At 42.2% G+C, this 18,200-nt stretch overlaps 4 protein-coding genes across 5 annotated transcripts; 1 reads left to right on the top strand and 3 right to left on the bottom strand.

Annotated features, from left to right (window-relative positions):
• The first annotated feature begins 1,227 nt into the window (after positions 1–1,227).
• Positions 1,228–5,792, top strand: LOC115737687 (putative SWI/SNF-related matrix-associated actin-dependent regulator of chromatin subfamily A member 3-like 1). Of its 2 annotated transcripts, XM_030669961.2 has the most exons (4): positions 1,228–2,157; positions 2,188–2,864; positions 3,486–3,777; positions 4,770–5,792. In XM_030669961.2, the coding sequence occupies exons 1-4, from the start codon at positions 1,284–1,286 to the stop codon at positions 5,573–5,575; spliced, it is 2,649 nt and encodes an 882-aa protein (XP_030525821.1). In that variant the 5' UTR covers positions 1,228–1,283; the 3' UTR covers positions 5,576–5,792. The 2 variants fall into 2 exon arrangements, with proteins under 2 accessions (XP_030525821.1, XP_030525820.1); XM_030669960.2 differs by having other exon boundaries at positions 1,228–2,864.
• A 637-nt stretch (positions 5,793–6,429) lies between these two features.
• Positions 6,430–7,587, bottom strand: LOC115737689 (glutathione transferase GST 23-like). The gene is made up of 2 exons (XM_030669963.2): positions 7,067–7,587; positions 6,430–6,949 (listed from the first exon to the last, which is right to left on the bottom strand). Exons 1-2 carry the CDS (start codon positions 7,424–7,426, stop codon positions 6,581–6,583), a joined length of 729 nt encoding a protein of 242 aa, XP_030525823.1. The 5' UTR covers positions 7,427–7,587; the 3' UTR covers positions 6,430–6,580.
• A 4,019-nt stretch (positions 7,588–11,606) lies between these two features.
• On the bottom strand, positions 11,607–12,767 carry LOC125312521 (glutathione transferase GST 23-like). The gene is made up of 2 exons (XM_048282191.1): positions 12,333–12,767; positions 11,607–12,178 (listed from the first exon to the last, which is right to left on the bottom strand). The coding sequence occupies exons 1-2, from the start codon at positions 12,651–12,653 to the stop codon at positions 11,810–11,812; spliced, it is 690 nt and encodes a 229-aa protein (XP_048138148.1). The 5' UTR covers positions 12,654–12,767; the 3' UTR covers positions 11,607–11,809.
• Positions 12,768–14,547: 1,780 nt separating this feature from the next.
• On the bottom strand, positions 14,548–15,593 carry LOC115737690 (glutathione transferase GST 23-like). The gene is made up of 2 exons (XM_030669967.2): positions 15,152–15,593; positions 14,548–14,994 (listed from the first exon to the last, which is right to left on the bottom strand). The coding sequence occupies exons 1-2, from the start codon at positions 15,470–15,472 to the stop codon at positions 14,626–14,628; spliced, it is 690 nt and encodes a 229-aa protein (XP_030525827.1). The 5' UTR covers positions 15,473–15,593; the 3' UTR covers positions 14,548–14,625.
• Positions 15,594–18,200: the final 2,607 nt, after the last annotated feature.

Below are 18,200 nucleotides of genomic sequence, written 5' to 3'. Positions count from 1 at the left end.
TCATTCAACTCAATTCCCGATCCTCACTCTCATCATAAGACGGATGTTAGCAATCCCTTCTTCAACAATTGCGATTGAACAAGCATTTATCATTGGAGGATTAATTTTGGATGACCACCGTTCAAGATTAAATCCGGATCCGGTGGAGGCTCAAGCTTGTGTCCATGATTTGACAAAGGCTAAATTTCTACAACAATAGCTGGATCGAGACGACGAATTCTTCAATGATGATAGTGGAGATATCACCGCCATGAGTACCACAACGGGTAGTGACGATTGACGATGAGGTAAGTTGAGGTTATTAAAGGTAAAAAAACTACATGGGCTTTGATTCTTCTATCCCCAAAAAGATATGTAAGTGTTTAATGATAATTCATTAAGTTCAAGCCCATTTCATTTCCCTTGTTTTCCCCCCATATTTGATTACAATGTACAATTTGACTATAATTTATAATTGATAATTTTTTATTTTTTAATTTCATAATTTATTATTTAAAATTAAATTTTAAATTCGAAACCCAAACCGATTGTTCCGAACCGGAACTGCCCCTTCAAGGGCCGATTGCAATTCCATTGTGGCCACGAACCGGAGTTGCCGGCTCACGAACCGAAATCGTCGGTTCACGGCCCATGGCCATGCCTAGATACTTGCCCAAACCCACCGTTTTGAAATTTTATTTATCTGTGGAAAGATGTCAATATTTACTTGCAAATGAAATGCCACTTCATTATAGCTCAAAACCCAATGTTCTACGGAGCAAGTCCATACGGTTTCACTTCAAACCATAATAAAGGCCTAACAATACCATTTTGGCTCATGAAAACGAGAAATCTCTCGATAATTAAGTTGTTATTTGTATTTGAAAATCTTGCAAAGAGTTAGCCTAATTATATAATGTTCGGTACAAATGATATATCTGAAATGTTTCATCGTATGTCGTGATCATTAAAAATGATTGATTCGATAACAACAGGGTTATCGCTTCCGCAAGATTGCGAGTTTAATTTATGTTGTGAGCGAATTTTTGAACAATCCGTGTTAGATGATCTAGCCATGACATGCATAGTCTTTCTACCTGTTAATATTTTAATAGCGCTGTAGTGACGGGCTCTCGGGCTAATCTCTCTCTCGAGGGTCGACCCGCCCGTTCGTTTGCATTCAAACAACATCTCAGACCGGAGTGACGGGTGCACACCATCAACCGACACACTCTTTCTCTCTCTGAAACCTTTAATTTCAAAACAGAGAAACCTTCGAGGCGCCTCTCTTTCTCTCTCTAGCCATGGAGGACCTCGTCGGCAACGCCCTCCAGGCCCTTTACTGGCAATTCTGTGAACCGGACGACGAACCCATCGCTTCGCAAGTCTCCCAGTCTTCTTCTTCTTCCTCTCAAGCGTCCACCTCCGACACTTACCTCCTTGGCTTCATCATCGCCAACATAGTCGGACTCCGCCACTATTCCGGCACCATCAGCGGCCGCGAGATGGTGGGCCTCGTCCGCGAACCTCTGAATCCCTACGACGAGAACGCCATCCGGGTCCTCAACACCAGGACCATCCAGGTCGGCCACATCGAGCGCGACGTCGCCGCCGTCCTTGCTCCTTTGATTGACTCCAATTTGATCTCTGTGGAGGGCATTGTGCCCAACACTCGCAGCGGCGGGAGCAAGTTCAGAATCGCCTGCCAAGTTCACATCTTTGCGAGGGTCGAGGCCTTCGACCTCGTGAAGTCGGCTATTTCGCGAGGAGGGTTGGTGCTCATTTCGGACGCGGGTGCTTCTTTTGCCTTGTCGGAGGCGGTCGTGGTGAAGGAGAAGAAGGGTGGGAAGGAGGTGAGGAGTGTGGATGAGATTTTTAAGCTGGTCGACAAGAATGTCGGGAAGAATGCGATGATGGAAGCGCTGGAGCCACCGAGGGAGGTGATAAAGTCTGCGCTCTTCGATCATCAGAAGAAGGGGTTGGGTTGGTTGGTTCATCGGGAGAATTCCGGGGATTTGCCGCCGTTTTGGGAGCTGAGAGATGGTCAGTACGTGAACGTGTTGACGAACTATCACACAGATAAGCGGCCGGAGCCTCTGCGAGGCGGTATTTTTGCAGATGATATGGGGTTGGGTAAGACTCTTACTTTGCTTTCTTTGATTGCTTTTGACAAATTTGGTAGTTCTATACTATCTGGATTTCGGTATGGTAGTCTTGGTGTAAACAGTGGTAGTGAACAATGTGGGGATGACGAGGTTAGATCTGATTCGGCTAACAGAAAGGGTAAGAGGGGTAGGACGAGTAAAGGGGTTTCTCAGTCTCAAAAGAAGCGTAAAACTCGAAACACTGGTTCGACTAGCAATTGGAAGGCAACGTCTTGGAGTGTAGATGATGAGATGTCTGATGCGCCAAGTACCAAATCGACATTAGTTGTGTGCCCTCCATCTGTGTTTTCCACTTGGATTACACAGCTAAGTGAGCATACTATACCTGGGAAGATGAAAGTGTATATGTATTATGGAGACAGGACGAGAGATGCCGAGGAGCTTAGGAAATATGATATTGTGCTGACGACATATACCATATTGGCTACTGAGGGACCTTGGGAAGAATCTCCTGTGAAAAAGATAGAGTGGTGGAGAGTCATTTTGGATGAGGCTCATCTGATTAAGAATGTGAATGCCCAACAGAGCCAAGCGGTCACTAACTTGAAGGCTAAGAGGAGGTGGGTGGTAACTGGCACACCTATTCAGAATGGTTCGTTTGACTTGTTCTCGTTGATGGCATTTTTGCGGTTTGAGCCTTTTTCTATAAAGAGTTACTGGCAAAGCTTGATCCAGCGTCCTCTCAGCCAAGGGAATCAGACAGGCCTTTCACGTCTCCAGGTAATTTTTTGGTGTCGTTGTTTTCCTAACAATTTATGCATTGAAGAGAAAGGTATATATGTCCAGTTTTGAAGATTAATATTGCAGGATGTCCATTTATGAGGTTATGTTAAAATGGAATTTTCTAGGCATATTATTCGATTCAATAACATGTCATCTGTGCCTCTTAGTTTTTGTCTTATCTTACTTAAGAAATCTTAAAATGCTGCTTGAGATTATTAATACATGATACACTGCAGTTAATCAAATGTGAGGGACAGAGAGAAGTGTATAGTTTCTCCTTCTTCCATGTGATTCATTGACTAGTATGAGCATTATACACTTTGACTTATAAAATCAGGATAAATGTCTTTGATGATGAAATTGCCTCGTAAGTTCATATACAGCTTTTATGCTTATGTGCCTAATAGTTGTGACTGTTAATTTCATTGACTAGTATGAGCATTATAACAATCGCTTTGACTTATAAAATCAGGATAAATGTCTTTGATGATGAAATCGCCATGTAAGTTCATATACAGCTTTTATTCTCATGTGCCTAATAGTTGTGACTGTTAATTTCTGTTCTTGTGTGAGACATGCCCTGAACGTGGTATTATAATGTACTTTGCTTCATTTCAGGTTCTGATGGCCACCATTTCTCTACGAAGGACAAAGGACAAGGGTTTGATTGGATTACCCCAAAAAACAATAGAGACTTGTTATGTCGAACTTTCTCGTGAAGAACGTGAATTGTATGACCAGATGGAAAGAGAGGCCAAGAGTGCTGTCCAGGAATGTATCAATGCTGGTAGTTTGATGCGAAATTACACTACTGTGCTTGGTATAATCCTAAGACTTAGACAGATATGCATTAGCATGGCTTTGTGCCCTCCAGATCTGAAGTCGCTTCTCCCATCTAACAATATTGAAGGTATTTCCGAGTCCTAACAGCCTGACATTGTGTGTCACTTTATACTCGATATATTATTCCACCGTCGAGAGGACAAGTTTGTGAAAATTGTTTGAGGTAGTTTTGGTGGTTGAGTTAGTATCGTGCAATTGTTGTCACAGCTGTTTTTTGTGGTTTTACGTCTGTAAACATTTGTCATGCAGAACTAGGTTTCAGTTGTTTAAGCATTTCTGGTTCTTGACTTTCCCCTAGTTTCCCACTTGGCCAAAATTGGGAAGAAAGAAAGAGTTGCTGTCATAATGGTTCCTCTAGTTCACTTAACAATCTGTTCATGGATCAGCATGTGTATTTGGACGTTCTCTTGATTTACGCTCGAAGGAAATTTTGCCTATTTTGGGACATTGATTAGGGCAAGGTCTTTTTTCATTAGTAATCAAATTTGGAGTAAGACTCTCTATCGAGGATGGGAGTTGGACATGTTTTACTCTTCTGAACAGTGTGTATAGCTTGCTTGTGAAGAAGTCAGCCTGGATCTAAAACTCTGGTCGGCTCAAATATGAAGTCAGTTTACTTAAACAGTATTAATGTGGATATTTGATACGTGCCAGTCAACCCACGGCAGCATCGCATGATAAAACTAATTCTGCAATCTGCCTGCCACTGAGCTATCTAAAATTGCCTTGGGAGTTATGATTAGGATCTGAAGAAGTGTGTTGTTACATTGAGTTTGAAGAACACACTTTTAAGACTTTATAGTAACTTAAATTTTGGTTAATGATTGATATCCTTAAATTTGTACTTTGGGCTCATTATGCAATTGAATTTTCTATTTTTAAGTTACCAGGCCTAGATAGTGTCATATATTGAGATTGCATTTCTATTATTAGCCCTTGGGAGACCAACTACGGTTGTGGAGGTCCTTTGTGCTTTTCTTAGATGTGCAATGTACAAAAGATTACTGCAATGTCAAATGTGGCGGATATATCTAATAACCCAGATCGCTAATGTGGCAGATGTATCTAATAACCCAGAGTTGCTGACGAAGTTGGTTGCAGTGCTACAAGATGGTGAAGATTTTGATTGCCCAATATGCATTTCTCCATCTACTGATCTCATAATTACTTGCTGTGCTCACATCTATTGCCGAGCCTGCATTCTCAAGACTCTACAGAACTCAAAAAGGAACTGTCCCCTTTGTCGCGGTCCTTTGACCGAGTCTGATTTGTTCTCTGCTCCATCGGAATCATCTGAAAGTGGCAAAGTGGAAAATTGTTCGGAATCTGTTTCTTCTGCCAAAGTTACTACTCTTTTGAAACTCCTCCTAGCAGCGAAGGACCGAAATTCGACTTCAAAATCAGTTGTGTATTCTCAATTTAGAAGAATGCTATTACTTTTGGAAGAGCCGCTTAGAGCAGCCGGTTTCAAGATCTTGCGCTTAGACGGTTCGATGAATGCAAAAAAGAGGGCACAAGTGATCGAAGAGTTTGGAGCACAGGAGGAAAGTACAACCACCGTGTTGCTCGCCAGCCTCAAGGCTTCTGGGGCCGGTATAAATCTGACGGCTGCATCAACGGTTTATCTGCTAGAACCGTGGTGGAACCCTGCGATCGAGGAGCAGGCCATGGATCGAGTTCATAGGATCGGGCAAAAGGAGGATGTGAAGATCGTGAGATTGATAGCACGTAACAGTATTGAAGAGAGGATATTGGAGTTGCAGGAGAGGAAGAAGAAATTGGCAAGGGAAGCTTTTGGGAGGAGGGCTTCGAAAGATCGGAAGGAGATTGGGTTGGACGATCTCCGCACGCTCATGTCCTTGTGAATGGTGGAGAAGTAGTTGTGCATAGTTTTTCTCACAAGAAAATTTTTGTTTGCCTACTTTTGGCTGTTTTCAATATTGATCGGGCGAATTTCAGACAGAATGCTGTAACCGGCTTCGACTGTTCTGAAAATTTTTGTCTAAAACCTAGACCCGACATATGTACTTAAGCACAGTTTGCCATAAACATGAATTGCTTTCTACAACCGAGGTTCTTTTCTCTCCTGACCCCTCACTTTCTTTTCTTTCTATATTATATGTCAACCAATCTGATGTTGTGATCAATCAACTATTGCAATGTCCGAGTGTGTAATACAGGGCAGAATTGGACCATAATGGAATTTCTTCTTTGGGGGACTAACGGCCCTTATCATTCCGGGGCGCCCAGATGTGACTGCTCTTGTTGAAAATGTTGCCACCAAGTCCATGGATTTGCTGGGATCTTGGGTCATGGACCTCATCAAGCAGGTAACAGCCATTCAATCTTCGTTATTTAGATTGCAGTTTCAGTTTCATCATCACATCGGCAATCTGTAACTCATAGCAGATTCAATGACACCACATGAGAACTGATTCAATCGTTTTCTTTGTTCGAGTACTAATTCAACCTTCGAGTCACACCTGCACTTTTGATACTGATACATCTGCACAGAAAGAACTTACCAATCTCACAAAAACCAAGTCGAAGCCATGGCTTCAACATTAAGACTGTCGGAAGCAGGGGAAGATACTGAATCACGTTCCCGAGGTAATGCTTCTTGCTTGATTAACTACTGATCCAGAGTTAGATGTCATTGCTTAGAGGTCTGTACACCTTTTAATTAAACCGTTCAACCACTGGAAGCTTACACAAGGAATGGTGATCCCAGGAATAATATCGAAATCACTTATAATCTCCCAAGAGAAAGCTGATTATAAGTATGTTATTGCGCCGTATCACATGGTTATAAGTATAAGAGAGGAAAACAGGGCAGAACAAAAAGAGCAACACATTGGTCAGGGCGTATTTTATGGCTTGTTCGGTGTCGAGGAACGCAGGTAGCTCAGGAGAACAGTCGAATAGTTAACCAGCATGTCTCTAGGTGGATAGCATTCCTTAATCAGCGGAATATCGATGAAGTTTTGTGCCCATTCATGAAGGGATGGGAACCTCTCAGGATCGAGTATCTTAATGCCTCCAGTTTCTTCCATGACGCCGAGCCAATGCGGGATCCAACCGGCCACGAGATCCAAATAGCCTATCTTGTCTCCCGCGAAGAACTTCTTCCCCTCAATCTGCTTCTCCAGATAAGTGAAAGACTCTAATGCGGTCTCCACTGCTTTCTCCTTTTCCAGGGCATCATCGGCACAGCAGGCTCCCCAAGTGCCGAAGACACACTGTTCTCAGAACAAGCAAGCTTGTCATCAAGAAGAATTATTCGACTCGATGGGAAATTAATTCTGCTGTAGCCACAACCCACAAACATGCATGATACAAAAAGAGTCAGAAGAGACCTTGTCATCAGCAAACTGAGCCCAGAAACGAGCTTGAGCTCTCTCGCAAGGGTCTTGAGGCAACAACGGATAAAGATCGCCTCCCTTCCACTTCTCATCAATGTACTCCAGAATCACTTTCGACTCTGCGATCACGATCCCATCGTCCAAGAGCACCGGGACCTTCTTGTGTGCCGGGTTCGACTTCAAAAGCAATTCGCTCTTCCCCTTGCTCCAGTCTTCGAAAGTGAGCTCGTACTCGAGGCCCTTCAGCTTTAGAGCCCACTCAATCCTCGTGCAGAACAAGCTAGTCGCGGAGACTATGATCTTTAACTTAGCCATGTTCGTGTTTTCGTTGTTCGGAGCAGTGTAATCGAGCATGAGAGATCTCAAGTATATAAATAAACATGAGAAGTGTTCTTGAAAACGATCCCCACGCTAGTCTACTGCTGCCAAGGTTGAATCTTGGAGCAGAAGAAAGGTGCGGCCATTGACGAGGAACAGTGAAAGGCAAGGCCAAGAAGGAGAAACGAAATAGATTTGGTCGTTTAGCGTACACCATTAGAGTTCGTCGTCCAACATAAATTCATCTTGAAACAAGAACAAAGCTCAGTATACAGGTCTAAACTTAGTATCAACCACCATAAAACTAGCACAGAATGAACCGTCGGTCCATGGATCGATTTCGAATTTAATCTCACTAACCATAGGAGCAGAAAAGACTTATACGCGTGCATACATGTATTTTATGGCTACATTCATATGAAATTTTTAGAGCTAGTTCTGCAAATTGAATAGTTTTGTTTGGTAAATACTTCTGCAGTATTTCGACCCCCAAAAAAAAAATTACTTCTTCTGTAAATCATATCACATTCGAAGATTTTGTTTTCTCTCCGGTTCCCTTTCGAGTGTACTGATCAGGGGCGGCATCCATTCTGAAACCCAAGAACGGAATGACCATGGCCCAAGTTGGGAAGGACGCTCATGGAAAGACGAGTATACCCCTATCGAACCCCATAATTTGCGGCATTGACACTGACTCATGTTGTATCGAAGTTAGATAAATTAAAGGACAAAGAAAACCATAAAACGACCCGGAGGACGTCGCTCTACTCTCTCTGCTCACGCTTCGACACTCGCACTCTCTCGACGCCATGCATTTCAAACAAACGCACCCTAAAATCCATATTCGAAAGCGACTTCGGCCTCACTAGCCCCACCATCCCAACCTTCCTTCGTCTGTGTCCACCGGCCCAACTATATAGCACCGACACGACACGGGATACGCAAGATAACATCACACGAATTGCCGACACGTGATTTTACAAAAAAAAAAATATAGAAAATTTCGATACGTTGGGACACGTTGTATAATAAATATAAACTTTTATTTATACATGATAAATTTTATCATGTATATATAAAAATACCTACGATAAGTTTCTTTTTCTTCCGTTGGAGATTTACGATTATATTTTTTTGGGCTGACTAAATATATAACTTAAGTGTGTGTGTGTATATAATATATTTTTCAAATTTTTTTTAATTTGCTTCCTTCGTTTTCCTTTACTTTGGGTTTTTTTTTTTTTTTTTGCTGCGGTAGAGTCGCTCCAGCCACTGGGCGAGGCGTCGCGGCCCTCGGCAACAATTTGCAACCAAAATGTCCATCTTCTTCTTCCCTTTTTAGTACGCGGACGAATGAATTAATCATCTATATGTATTGTTATTGCTTAAGCATGATGATCTACGCGTGGTTAGAGACTTTTTCCACAAAATGTCGCGGGCCTTGTTATTATGAGTATTTTTTTCGTGGAAATGATGATTTGAGAGCTCGACTGCGTGATGAGATAATACTGGATGGTGTGTTGATGTATATTTCAAAGAAAGCCGCTAGTCCGATAGTTTGAGGATACTGTCATTATTTCCGACCCCAAGATATTTCAATTAATGAGTGCTTTATACAAAACACACGATGATGGTACGTGAATTTTTTGTCGGAAATAACCGACAGTCTTGTTAGACTATCATGGAAGCATTCTCCTATTTCAAACTAATGGTGGAGTGACCTACGACTTCGTGCTTTTTTATTAAACTCGTAGTTACAACTTCATAACATCTGTGATTTTATTATGAACCTAAAAAGAAATAGAGAACGACTACTTTTCTAAGGCAGCACCGTGTAAATTCTTCTGTCAATACTAATTTCCTTCTACTCCTTCTCCACAGACAAAAGGCGGCGGACAATGCAGGTATTGGATCCGTGCAATCTCCCAAAGATGACAGCAAGTCTTACGCTTCCGCGAGCAACAGCTGCAAAAGCTCGTCGGCGGAGGGGGAGTTCGTGGAGCCGGGTTTCATGCGTTTGAAGGCAATTAAGACCACCGCGAGTTAACCGTTAGAGTCGTATTCTAGGAGGCGATGTTGATGTATTCTTTGCCGGAAATTGTATCCGGCAACCTGTAATCAAAACCTCAATTTCTGAGATATGATGTGCTAGTTTGTCTTTACCTCCTATAACAAATTGCTTCTGTGGCCATAAGAAATGGATCACTGACGAATTAGATGTGCTTTGTGTCTCTAGAATTCAGCTCGTTACATTCGGTTATAACATGGGAGACTACCACTTTCTCTGGATGGAGTTAAATTTGTTTGGCCTGTCAGTTAAAAATGGTTTTATCAATGGAGGAGATAGGTAGCAAGCAACTGAAATTAACAAAAGAAAAAGAGCGTCTTCCTGAGCTGATTGCCCAAATACAAAGTCATCAAGCGTGAAGATCTGCCCATGGCCATAGGGACCAGTTCGAGCGCTATCCAGGGTGCCCGGCTCAAGATCCATCGGCACAGCTCGAGGAACAAATCTACCATAAGTTGTGTCATTGCAGTAGACATCGACGTGCTCAAGCTGCAGATCAGATGTCCCAATTTACCGATCAGTCGGATCCCACATTTGTCACGGATGACTTCCCAAAATTTGGATCCAATCTCTGGTTACCACATTGTCCACCTTGAACATGAAGGATCTCTCTCATCTTTCCTGGTATTCACTACAGACTAGAATCGGTATCAACGGCGTAGGATTATGACCAAATTTAACTACATATTGTTTCTTATACCTAACTTTATGGAACGCGATTTAGACGATAGCCACGGAAAGTCATCAGCTAGCAAGGTAGATCATGACTGTCTGGGCATTAGATCAAGTAACTCTCTTTCCCTGATGAAGAAAACGAAAGACAGCCATATGACCAACCCCATCTTGAAAGCAAGCCAGTTTACTCATGAAACAAAACAACCAAACTTCTTGCATCTCGCCCTGTCTAACAAATGAAAATGGACGCAAAATATGAAAGATTTTAGTATGACAAACATGAATCTGTGATTGAAACAGTTTCTGCAGCCAGATCGGGCTGTCCAAACGGATGCAGATCGAGAACTCATGGCTAGTCAACGAATCTACAACTCGTGCAAACATGAGCCGCAACTTTCACAGGGTACGGGCAAAAAATGAAGTGTTAATATCACGAAAAACCCCAAACTGGTACATATGTGATAAATTTACCTCATTTGATGCAACAATCTAGTTCAAGTCTGCGTGTGCGACCTTTCCCGCATCCAAAATATGTTTCCCTCGTTTGTCGACTTCAGAATTGTTCTATTTTTCTTTTTTTCTTTTTTTGGGTGAAGTAGGCATCTTAGGCACAAGTCAGTTTCTGAAAGGAAGGGATGGGCTACAATCTCTCTTTCCAGAATAGTTCGTCCGTCTAACCTGAGAACCATTACTTCACGAAACCCGCTTGCCTTTTCCCTTTCCTGGTTCTGTGAGGGGAACAATAAGTGAAGATGACTGGACGACTTTGCCGGTGTATTTCGCGTCTCCTGAAGAAGTAAGAGGATCTTCTGAAGAGAAGAGTGGTTGCTTTTGCACAGAGAAAATTGTGGAGCTGCCTATAAACAATCCTGCAAGAGCCAAAGAGTTTAAACTTCTCATTGGAGAGCCGTTAGTAAGGGACTCCAGAAGGCGCAATTCAGGAGCGAGATATGAGATGATCTTTGTTTCTCGCATACTCGAAAGCGGGAAGAGTCATCCATTTTCGATTCTGTGAAAGGCTGCATCATGTTTGTGTTGCTCCAGTGGACTTCTAGTTATGGAATCTGACAAGCAGATTGATTTAAGCAGGTGAACTTTGACATGATCAAAACCCTCAATTCAAGTGCTTTGTACGGTGCAAGTTTAACAAGCATCTGGGTTTGAACTTTGGAGCTGCATATTCTGTTTCATCACATCGACAATCTGCAACTCACAGTGGATTCAATGACACCACGCGGGAACTCATTCAATCTTTTTCTTCTTTTTTTTCGTTAGAGAACTAATTCGAACTACGCATCGCACCTTCACTTTTGATTGCAATACATCTGAAAAAAAAAAAAAAAATGATGTTACCGATGTCACAAAAACCAAGTCGAAACCATGGCTTCAACGTTAAGACTGTCAGAAGCAGGGTGAGGTAGTGAATCTCGCCTTACCTTTAATGATCCAGAGTTAGATGCCATTGCCTAGAGATCTATACACCTTTTAATTAACCCATTCAACCACTGGAAGCTTACACAAGGAACGGTGATTCCAGGAATAATATCGAATTCACTTATATTCTCCCAAGAGAAAGCTGATTACAGGGATGTTATTGCGCCATATGAGAAGGTTACAAGTACAAAAGAGGAGAACAGGGCAGAAAAACAAGAGCAGCACATTGCTTGGGTTGCATTTTATAGCTTGCTCGGTGCTGAGGAACGCAGGCGGCTCAGGAGAGCAGTCCAATAGTTAACCAGCATATCTCTAGGTGGAAGGCATTCCTTAATCGGCGGAATTTCGGCAAAGTTTTGTGCCCATTCATGAAGGGATGGGAACCTCTCGGCATCAAGTATCTTCAGGCCTCCTGCTTCTTCCAAGACGCCAAGCCAATGCGAGATCCAACCGGCCACGAGATCCAAATAGCCTATCTTGTCTCCCGCGAAGAACTTCTTCCCTTTGATCTGCTTCTCCAGAAATGTGAAAGACTCCAATGCAGCCTCCACTGCTTTCTCCTTTTCCTGCGCATCTTCGGCACGACAGGCTCCCCAAGTGCCGATGAAACACTGTTCTCAGAACAGGCAAGCATGTCATAAAAAAGAATCATTTGCCTCGACGGGAAATCAATTCTGCTGTAGCCACAAACATGGCATGATATAAAAGTCTTGTTTCTGAAAGACGAAAATCTGAAACACTTGCCAAAGAGTGAAAAAGGGTCACCTTGTCATCAGCAAACTGAGCCCAGAAACGAGCTTGAGCTCTCTCATAAGGGTCCTGAGGCAGCAACGGATAAAGATCACCTCCCTTCCACTTCTCATCAATGTACTCCAGAATCACTTTCGACTCCGCGATCACGACCCCATCGTCCAGAAGCACCGGCACCTTCTTGTGCGCCGGGTTCGACCTCAAAAGCAGTTCGCTCTTCCCCTTGCTCCAGTCTTCAAAAGTGAGCTCGTACTCGAGGCCCTTCAGCTTTAGAGCCCACTCGATCCTTGTGCAGAAGAAGCTCGTCGGAGAGACGATGATCTTCAACTTAGCCATGTTCGCGTTTCGTTGTTTCGAGCAGTGTACGCGAAACACGAGACTTGTTCTCTATAATGACCCCTATGTCTTAGTCTAGCTCTGCCAATTTGGAATCTTGGAACAGATGAATGGCGCCAATGGCGCCGCCATTGACGAGGAACAGTGAAAGGCAAGGCCAAGAAGGAGAAACGCAATAGATTTGATTGTTTAATGAACACCATTAGACTTCATCGTTCCACAACAAGAAAGCTCGCGCATTTCTGCTGAACTATGCGGAGATCCACACTTCATTGCTTAATACATGTATTGAATTCATGTCTCGAGTTTGAACTCGAGATGAAAAGTCTAAATTGAAAAAATAAATAAATATTTGTGAAAAGTCTAAGTTGTGTGATTGCAGTAGACATTGACATGCTCAAGCTGCAGATCAGATGTCCCAATTTACTGTTCAGTCGGATCCCACGTTTGTCACGGCTGACTTCCCAAAATTTGGATCCAATCTGGTTACCACATTGTCCATCTTGAACATGAAGGATCTCTCTCATCTTTCCTGGTATTCACCACAGACTAGAATCGGTATCAACGGCATAGGATTATGACCAAATTCAACTACATATTGTTTCTTATACCTAAATTTATGGAACACAATTTAGACGATAGCCACAAAAAGTCATCAGCTAGCAAGGTAGATCATGACTGTCTGGGCATTAGATCAAGTAACTCTCTTTCCCTGATGAAGAAAACGAAAGACAGCCATATGACCAACTCCATCTTGAAAACAAGCCAGTTTACTCATGAAACAAAACAACCTCCCTTCTTGCATCTCGCCTTGTCTAACAAATGAAAATGGACGCAAAATATGAAAGATTTTAGTATGACAACCATGAATCTGTGATTGAAACAGTTTCTGCAGCCAGATCGGATTGTCCAAACGGATGCAGATCGAGAAGTCGTGACTAGTCAACGGATCTACAACTCGAACACACATGAGCCGCAACTTCCACGGAGTATAGGCAAAAAACAAAGGGTTAATAACACAAAAAAACCCCAAACTAATACACATGTGATAAATTTACCGCATATGACACAAGAATCTAGTTCAAGTCTGCGTGTGCAACTTTTCCTGCATCCAAAATACGTTTCCCTCGTTTGTCGACTTCAGAATAGTCCTATTTTTTCTTCTTCTTTTTTTGTGAAGTAGGCATCTTAGGCTCAAGTCAGTTTTTGAAAGGAAGTGATGGGCTACAATCTTTCTTTCCAGAATAGTTCGTCCGTCTAACGTAAGAACCATTACTTCAAGAAATCCCCTGGCCTTAGCCCTTTCCTGGTTCTGTAAGGGGAACAATAAGTGAAGAAGCCTGGACGACTTTGCCAGTGTATTTCGCATCTCCTGAAGAAGTAGGAGGATCTTCAGAAGAGAAGAATGGTTGCTTTTGCACAGAGAAAATTGTGGAGCTGCCTATATACACCACAGAAGGAAATCCTGCAAGAGCCAAAGAGTTAAAACTTCTCATTGGAGAGCCGTTAGTCAGGGACTCCTGAAGGAGCAATTCGAGAGCGAGATATTAGATGATCTTTGTTACTCGCCGACTTGAAAGCAGGAAGAGTCATCCATTTTCGATTCTGTGAAAGGCCGCATCATGTTTGTGTTGCTCCAGTGGACTGCTAGTTATGGAATCTTACAAGCAGATTGATTTAAGCAGGTGAACTTTGACATGATCAAAACCCTCAATTCTGTTTCATCACATCGACAGTCTGCAACTCATAGTAGATGCCATTGCCCAGAGGTCTATACACGTTTTAATTAACCCATTCAACCACTGGAAGCTTACAAACGGAACGATGATTCCAGGAATAATATCGAATTCACTTATATTCTCCCAAGAGAAAGCTGATTACAGGGATATTATTGCGCCATATGAGAAGGTTACAAGTACAGAATAGGAGAACAGGGCAGAAAACAAGAGCAACACATTGCCCTCGTTGCATTTTATGGCTTGCTCGGTGCTGAGGAACGCAGGTCGCTCAGGCGAGCAGTCAAATGGTTAACCAGCCTATCTCTAGGTGGAAGGCATTCCTTAATCAGCGGAATTTCGACAAAGTTTTGTGCCCATTCGTGAAGGGATGGGAACCTCTCGGCATCGAGTATCTTCAGGCCTCCGACTTCTTCCATGACGCCGAGCCAATGCGGGATCCAACCAGCCACGAGATCCAAATAGCCTATCTTGTCTCCGGCGAAGAACTTCTTCCCTTCGATCTGCTTCTCGAGATATGCGAAAGACTCCAATGCAGCCTCCACTGCTTTCTCCTTTTCCTGCGCATCTTGGGCGCCACAGGCTCCCCAAGTGCCGAAGGCACACTGTTCTCAGAACAAGCAAGCATGTCATCAAGAAGAATCATTTGACTCGACGGGGAAATCAATTCTGCTGTGGCCACAAACATGGCATGATATAAAAGTCCAAGTGTTTCTGAAAGATGAAAATCTGAAACACTTGCCAGAGAGCGAAAAGAGTCACCTTGTCATCAGCAAACTCAGCCCAGAAACGAGCTTGAGCTCTCTCGTACGGGTCCTGAGGCAGCAACGGATAAAGATCACCTCCCTTCCACTTCTCGTCGATGTACTCCAGAATCACTTTCGACTCCGCGATCACGACCCCATCGTCCAGAAGCACCGGCACCTTCTTGTGCGCCGGGTTCGACCTCAAAAGCAGTTCGCTCTTCCCCTTTCTCCAGTCTTCGAAAGTGAGCTCGTACTCGAGGCCCTTCAGCTTTAGAGCCCACTCGACCCTTGTGCAGAAGAAGCTCGTCGGAGAGACTATGATCTTCAACTTAGCCATGTTCGTGTTTCGTTGTTTCGAGCAGTGTAAGCGAAACACGAGACTTGTTCTCTATAATGACCCCTATGCTTCAGTCTAGCGCCGCCAAGTTGGAATCTTGGAACAGATGAATGGCGCCAATGGCGCCGCCATTGACGAGGAACAGTGAAAGGCCAAGAAGGAGAAACGCAATAGATTTGGTTGTTTAATGTACACCATTAGACTTATCGTTTCACAATAACGAAGCTCGCGCATTTCTGCTGAACTATGCATAGATCCACACTTCATTGCTTAATACATGTGTTGAATTCATATCTCGAGTTTGAGCCGGAGATGAAAAATCTAAATTGCAAAAATAAATAAATATTTATGAACGGTATCCGTGGAAATTATATTTCCTGATAGACAAGAAGCCAAACTAAATATTTGGATTTTAAGTTGTTTGTTTGATTCGTCCAGATTTTGTAGATTGCGGAAATCTATTTCCGGGTAGTTGTCAGCTTTATAAAAAAAAAAAAAGGAAAGAAGATAAAACAAAAAGAAGGAAGCTTGGATTTCACTGACGGGTGGACGAATTACATCGAGATGCGTGCTGGACGTGGACTCCTATTCATGATGGCGTTGATCAAGATGAGGGAGTCTTGAAGCGCGGTTCGAGCGCTTGCTCCTTGTTTTTTTTTTTTTTTTGAAATTACTTCAATAATTCAAGTATTGAAACAGATTAAATTTTATCGTGGGATTTGCGTTAAATTCTTTCATGAGATTGAAAAATTATTTCTTAAGGAATTGGAAGCTAAATATTGTGCATGTTATTGAATGTAATTGGGACTGCAAAATATTGAGAGTGTTTAAATAATTCGAGTGTTGTTTTGTAATGTCAATTAATCGCTTAATTTATAGTGGAATTCGTTTGCGATCAACAAGGTCTATTTGATGCGACCTTTTTTTAATTTAAAGATGAGAGAAGGCGCTTCGATTGCTAATCGTACCAATGAATTAAATGTGATCGTTAGTTAATTGAGTTTAGTTGATATCAACTTTGAAGATAAGGTATGTGTAGCAATTATACCTGGCAATAATTCAGATAATGTTGATTTTGTCTTGTCCGTCACTGAGAATTCGTTATTTGGCGGATGGATTATGGATTCTAGTTGTTCTTTTTATGATACATCAAACAGGAACTGGTTTACTACTTATCAGTGCACGAATAATACTAAAGTACATTTGGGAAACAACACTCAATGCAATGTTTTAGGTGTTAGCAATGTTAAAATCAGAATGCATGATAATATTGTAAAGACATTGACTGGAGTGATGCATATTCCAAAGTTAAACAAAAAAATGTTTCCTTGAGTGCTTTGGATTTAGCTGGGTGTCGATATTCATCAGAATGTAAAATTCTGAAAATAGTATGAGGTACTTTGGTGATAATGAAAGGAATAAAGCATAATGGCATGTATGAGCTCCAAGGTGAGAAGTGACGAAATTCCCCGCGAAGACTTCATATGCATCTATTTGAGGGTCTGAACTATGGCATATGCATTTGGGACACATTAACGAGAGAAACTTGAAGGTTCTAAGTGAAAGAAATTTATTGTGTGGTTATATTGCTAACAAACCGAATGCATGCATGTGCTGTGATTTAGATCAACGGCGAAAAATACGGTTTGGTGCAACCTGCCGAGAAACCACAGAAATTGCATAATTAATTTACTTTGATGTTCACGAGTTGTCACGGTTTCCTTCAAGGAAGAGTACGAGATTTATACTAACAGTTGTAGATGACTACTCGAGAAGGACTCGGGCATTTGTCTTGAGACACAAATTTGATGACGTTGTTAGAATCAAGCGGTTGAGAGCTTTGATCGAAAAGGAGACTAGCAAAATGATCAAGCATGTGTACATTGACAAAAGCATGGAGTTTTGCTCGGAACTGTTAAATGAATTATACATAAATGAAGACATTGTGAGACATCGCACTAGTGCCAATGAACCAAAACATGTTGCAAAGCCGATGAGCAGAACATTACTAGATACGAGACATAAAATACTCTCTATACTAATATGGTTAGGAGATTTCCAGTGGATGCGCTTAGTACAACGAGCTACCTAATGAATAGATCTCATTAGATATCGAACTCTTGAAAAAGTGTGGTCACATAACGTTGCTAATTATTATGTTATTAGAATATTTGGTTGCCCATATTATTCGATTTAGTGAAAGTAAGTTCGATGGGAGGGCAAGAAAGTGCATATTCCTAGTTCATACGCAAGGTGAGCGGGGTTATCGATTGTGGTACCCGAAATTAAATTCACAAGTTATCGGTAGAGAAGTTACATTTAACGAGTCTCTAATACTTCTGGCTAATAGTGATTATAACAGTGCTCACACGGATCCGAATGGTGTTCAGCTTAAGGTGGAGTTACAACCAGAAACTCCCGAGGTAACGGGTACTAGCAAAATAATCGACATAGATAGTGCTTGTGATGAGGTGAGGCATGCAAAGCCAACAGTTGTTGTAAATGCTTATATTGATAAGGCAAGTATTCGGTCTCCTGACAGATATGGATGCAACAGTGATTTTGTTTTTTCCGTGGTCGAGAAGGTTATATCGAAAAGTTCTTATGGAGCAGTTAAAGGTGTATGTACAGTTGGTGTTCGGATGATAACAAAATTTAAGCGCGGCTTGGACTTGAAAGACGTCTGCGGCAATTGAGTCTATTGGGGCTGTGGGTAGACATGGCCAAA

The sequence above is a fragment of the Rhodamnia argentea genome, chromosome 7 (genome assembly GCF_020921035.1).
Source record: "Rhodamnia argentea isolate NSW1041297 chromosome 7, ASM2092103v1, whole genome shotgun sequence".
Lineage (NCBI taxonomy): Eukaryota > Viridiplantae > Streptophyta > Magnoliopsida > Myrtales > Myrtaceae > Rhodamnia > Rhodamnia argentea.
This window is presented reverse-complemented; position numbering and strand designations above follow the sequence as displayed.

Excerpts from the sequence above, each read along its gene's own strand:
- LOC115737689 (XM_030669963.2), bottom strand. The coding sequence starts at position 7,426 with ATGCTCGATTACACTGCTCCGAACAACGAAAACACGAACATGGCTAAG. Across the intron at positions 6,950-7,066 it reads CTCAGTTTGCTGATGACAAG|TGTGTCTTCGGCACTTGGGG; the intron begins GTCTCTTCTGAC and ends TTCTGAGAACAG.
- LOC125312521 (XM_048282191.1), bottom strand. The coding sequence starts at position 12,653 with ATGGCTAAGTTGAAGATCATCGTCTCTCCGACGAGCTTCTTCTGCACA. Across the intron at positions 12,179-12,332 it reads CTCAGTTTGCTGATGACAAG|TGTTTCATCGGCACTTGGGG; the intron begins GTGACCCTTTTT and ends TTCTGAGAACAG.
- LOC115737687 (XM_030669960.2), top strand. The coding sequence starts at position 1,284 with ATGGAGGACCTCGTCGGCAACGCCCTCCAGGCCCTTTACTGGCAATTC. Across the intron at positions 2,865-3,485 it reads CAGGCCTTTCACGTCTCCAG|GTTCTGATGGCCACCATTTC; the intron begins GTAATTTTTTGG and ends GCTTCATTTCAG. Across the intron at positions 3,778-4,769 it reads CCCATCTAACAATATTGAAG|ATGTATCTAATAACCCAGAG; the intron begins GTATTTCCGAGT and ends CTAATGTGGCAG.
- LOC115737690 (XM_030669967.2), bottom strand. The coding sequence starts at position 15,472 with ATGGCTAAGTTGAAGATCATAGTCTCTCCGACGAGCTTCTTCTGCACA. Across the intron at positions 14,995-15,151 it reads CTGAGTTTGCTGATGACAAG|TGTGCCTTCGGCACTTGGGG; the intron begins GTGACTCTTTTC and ends TTCTGAGAACAG.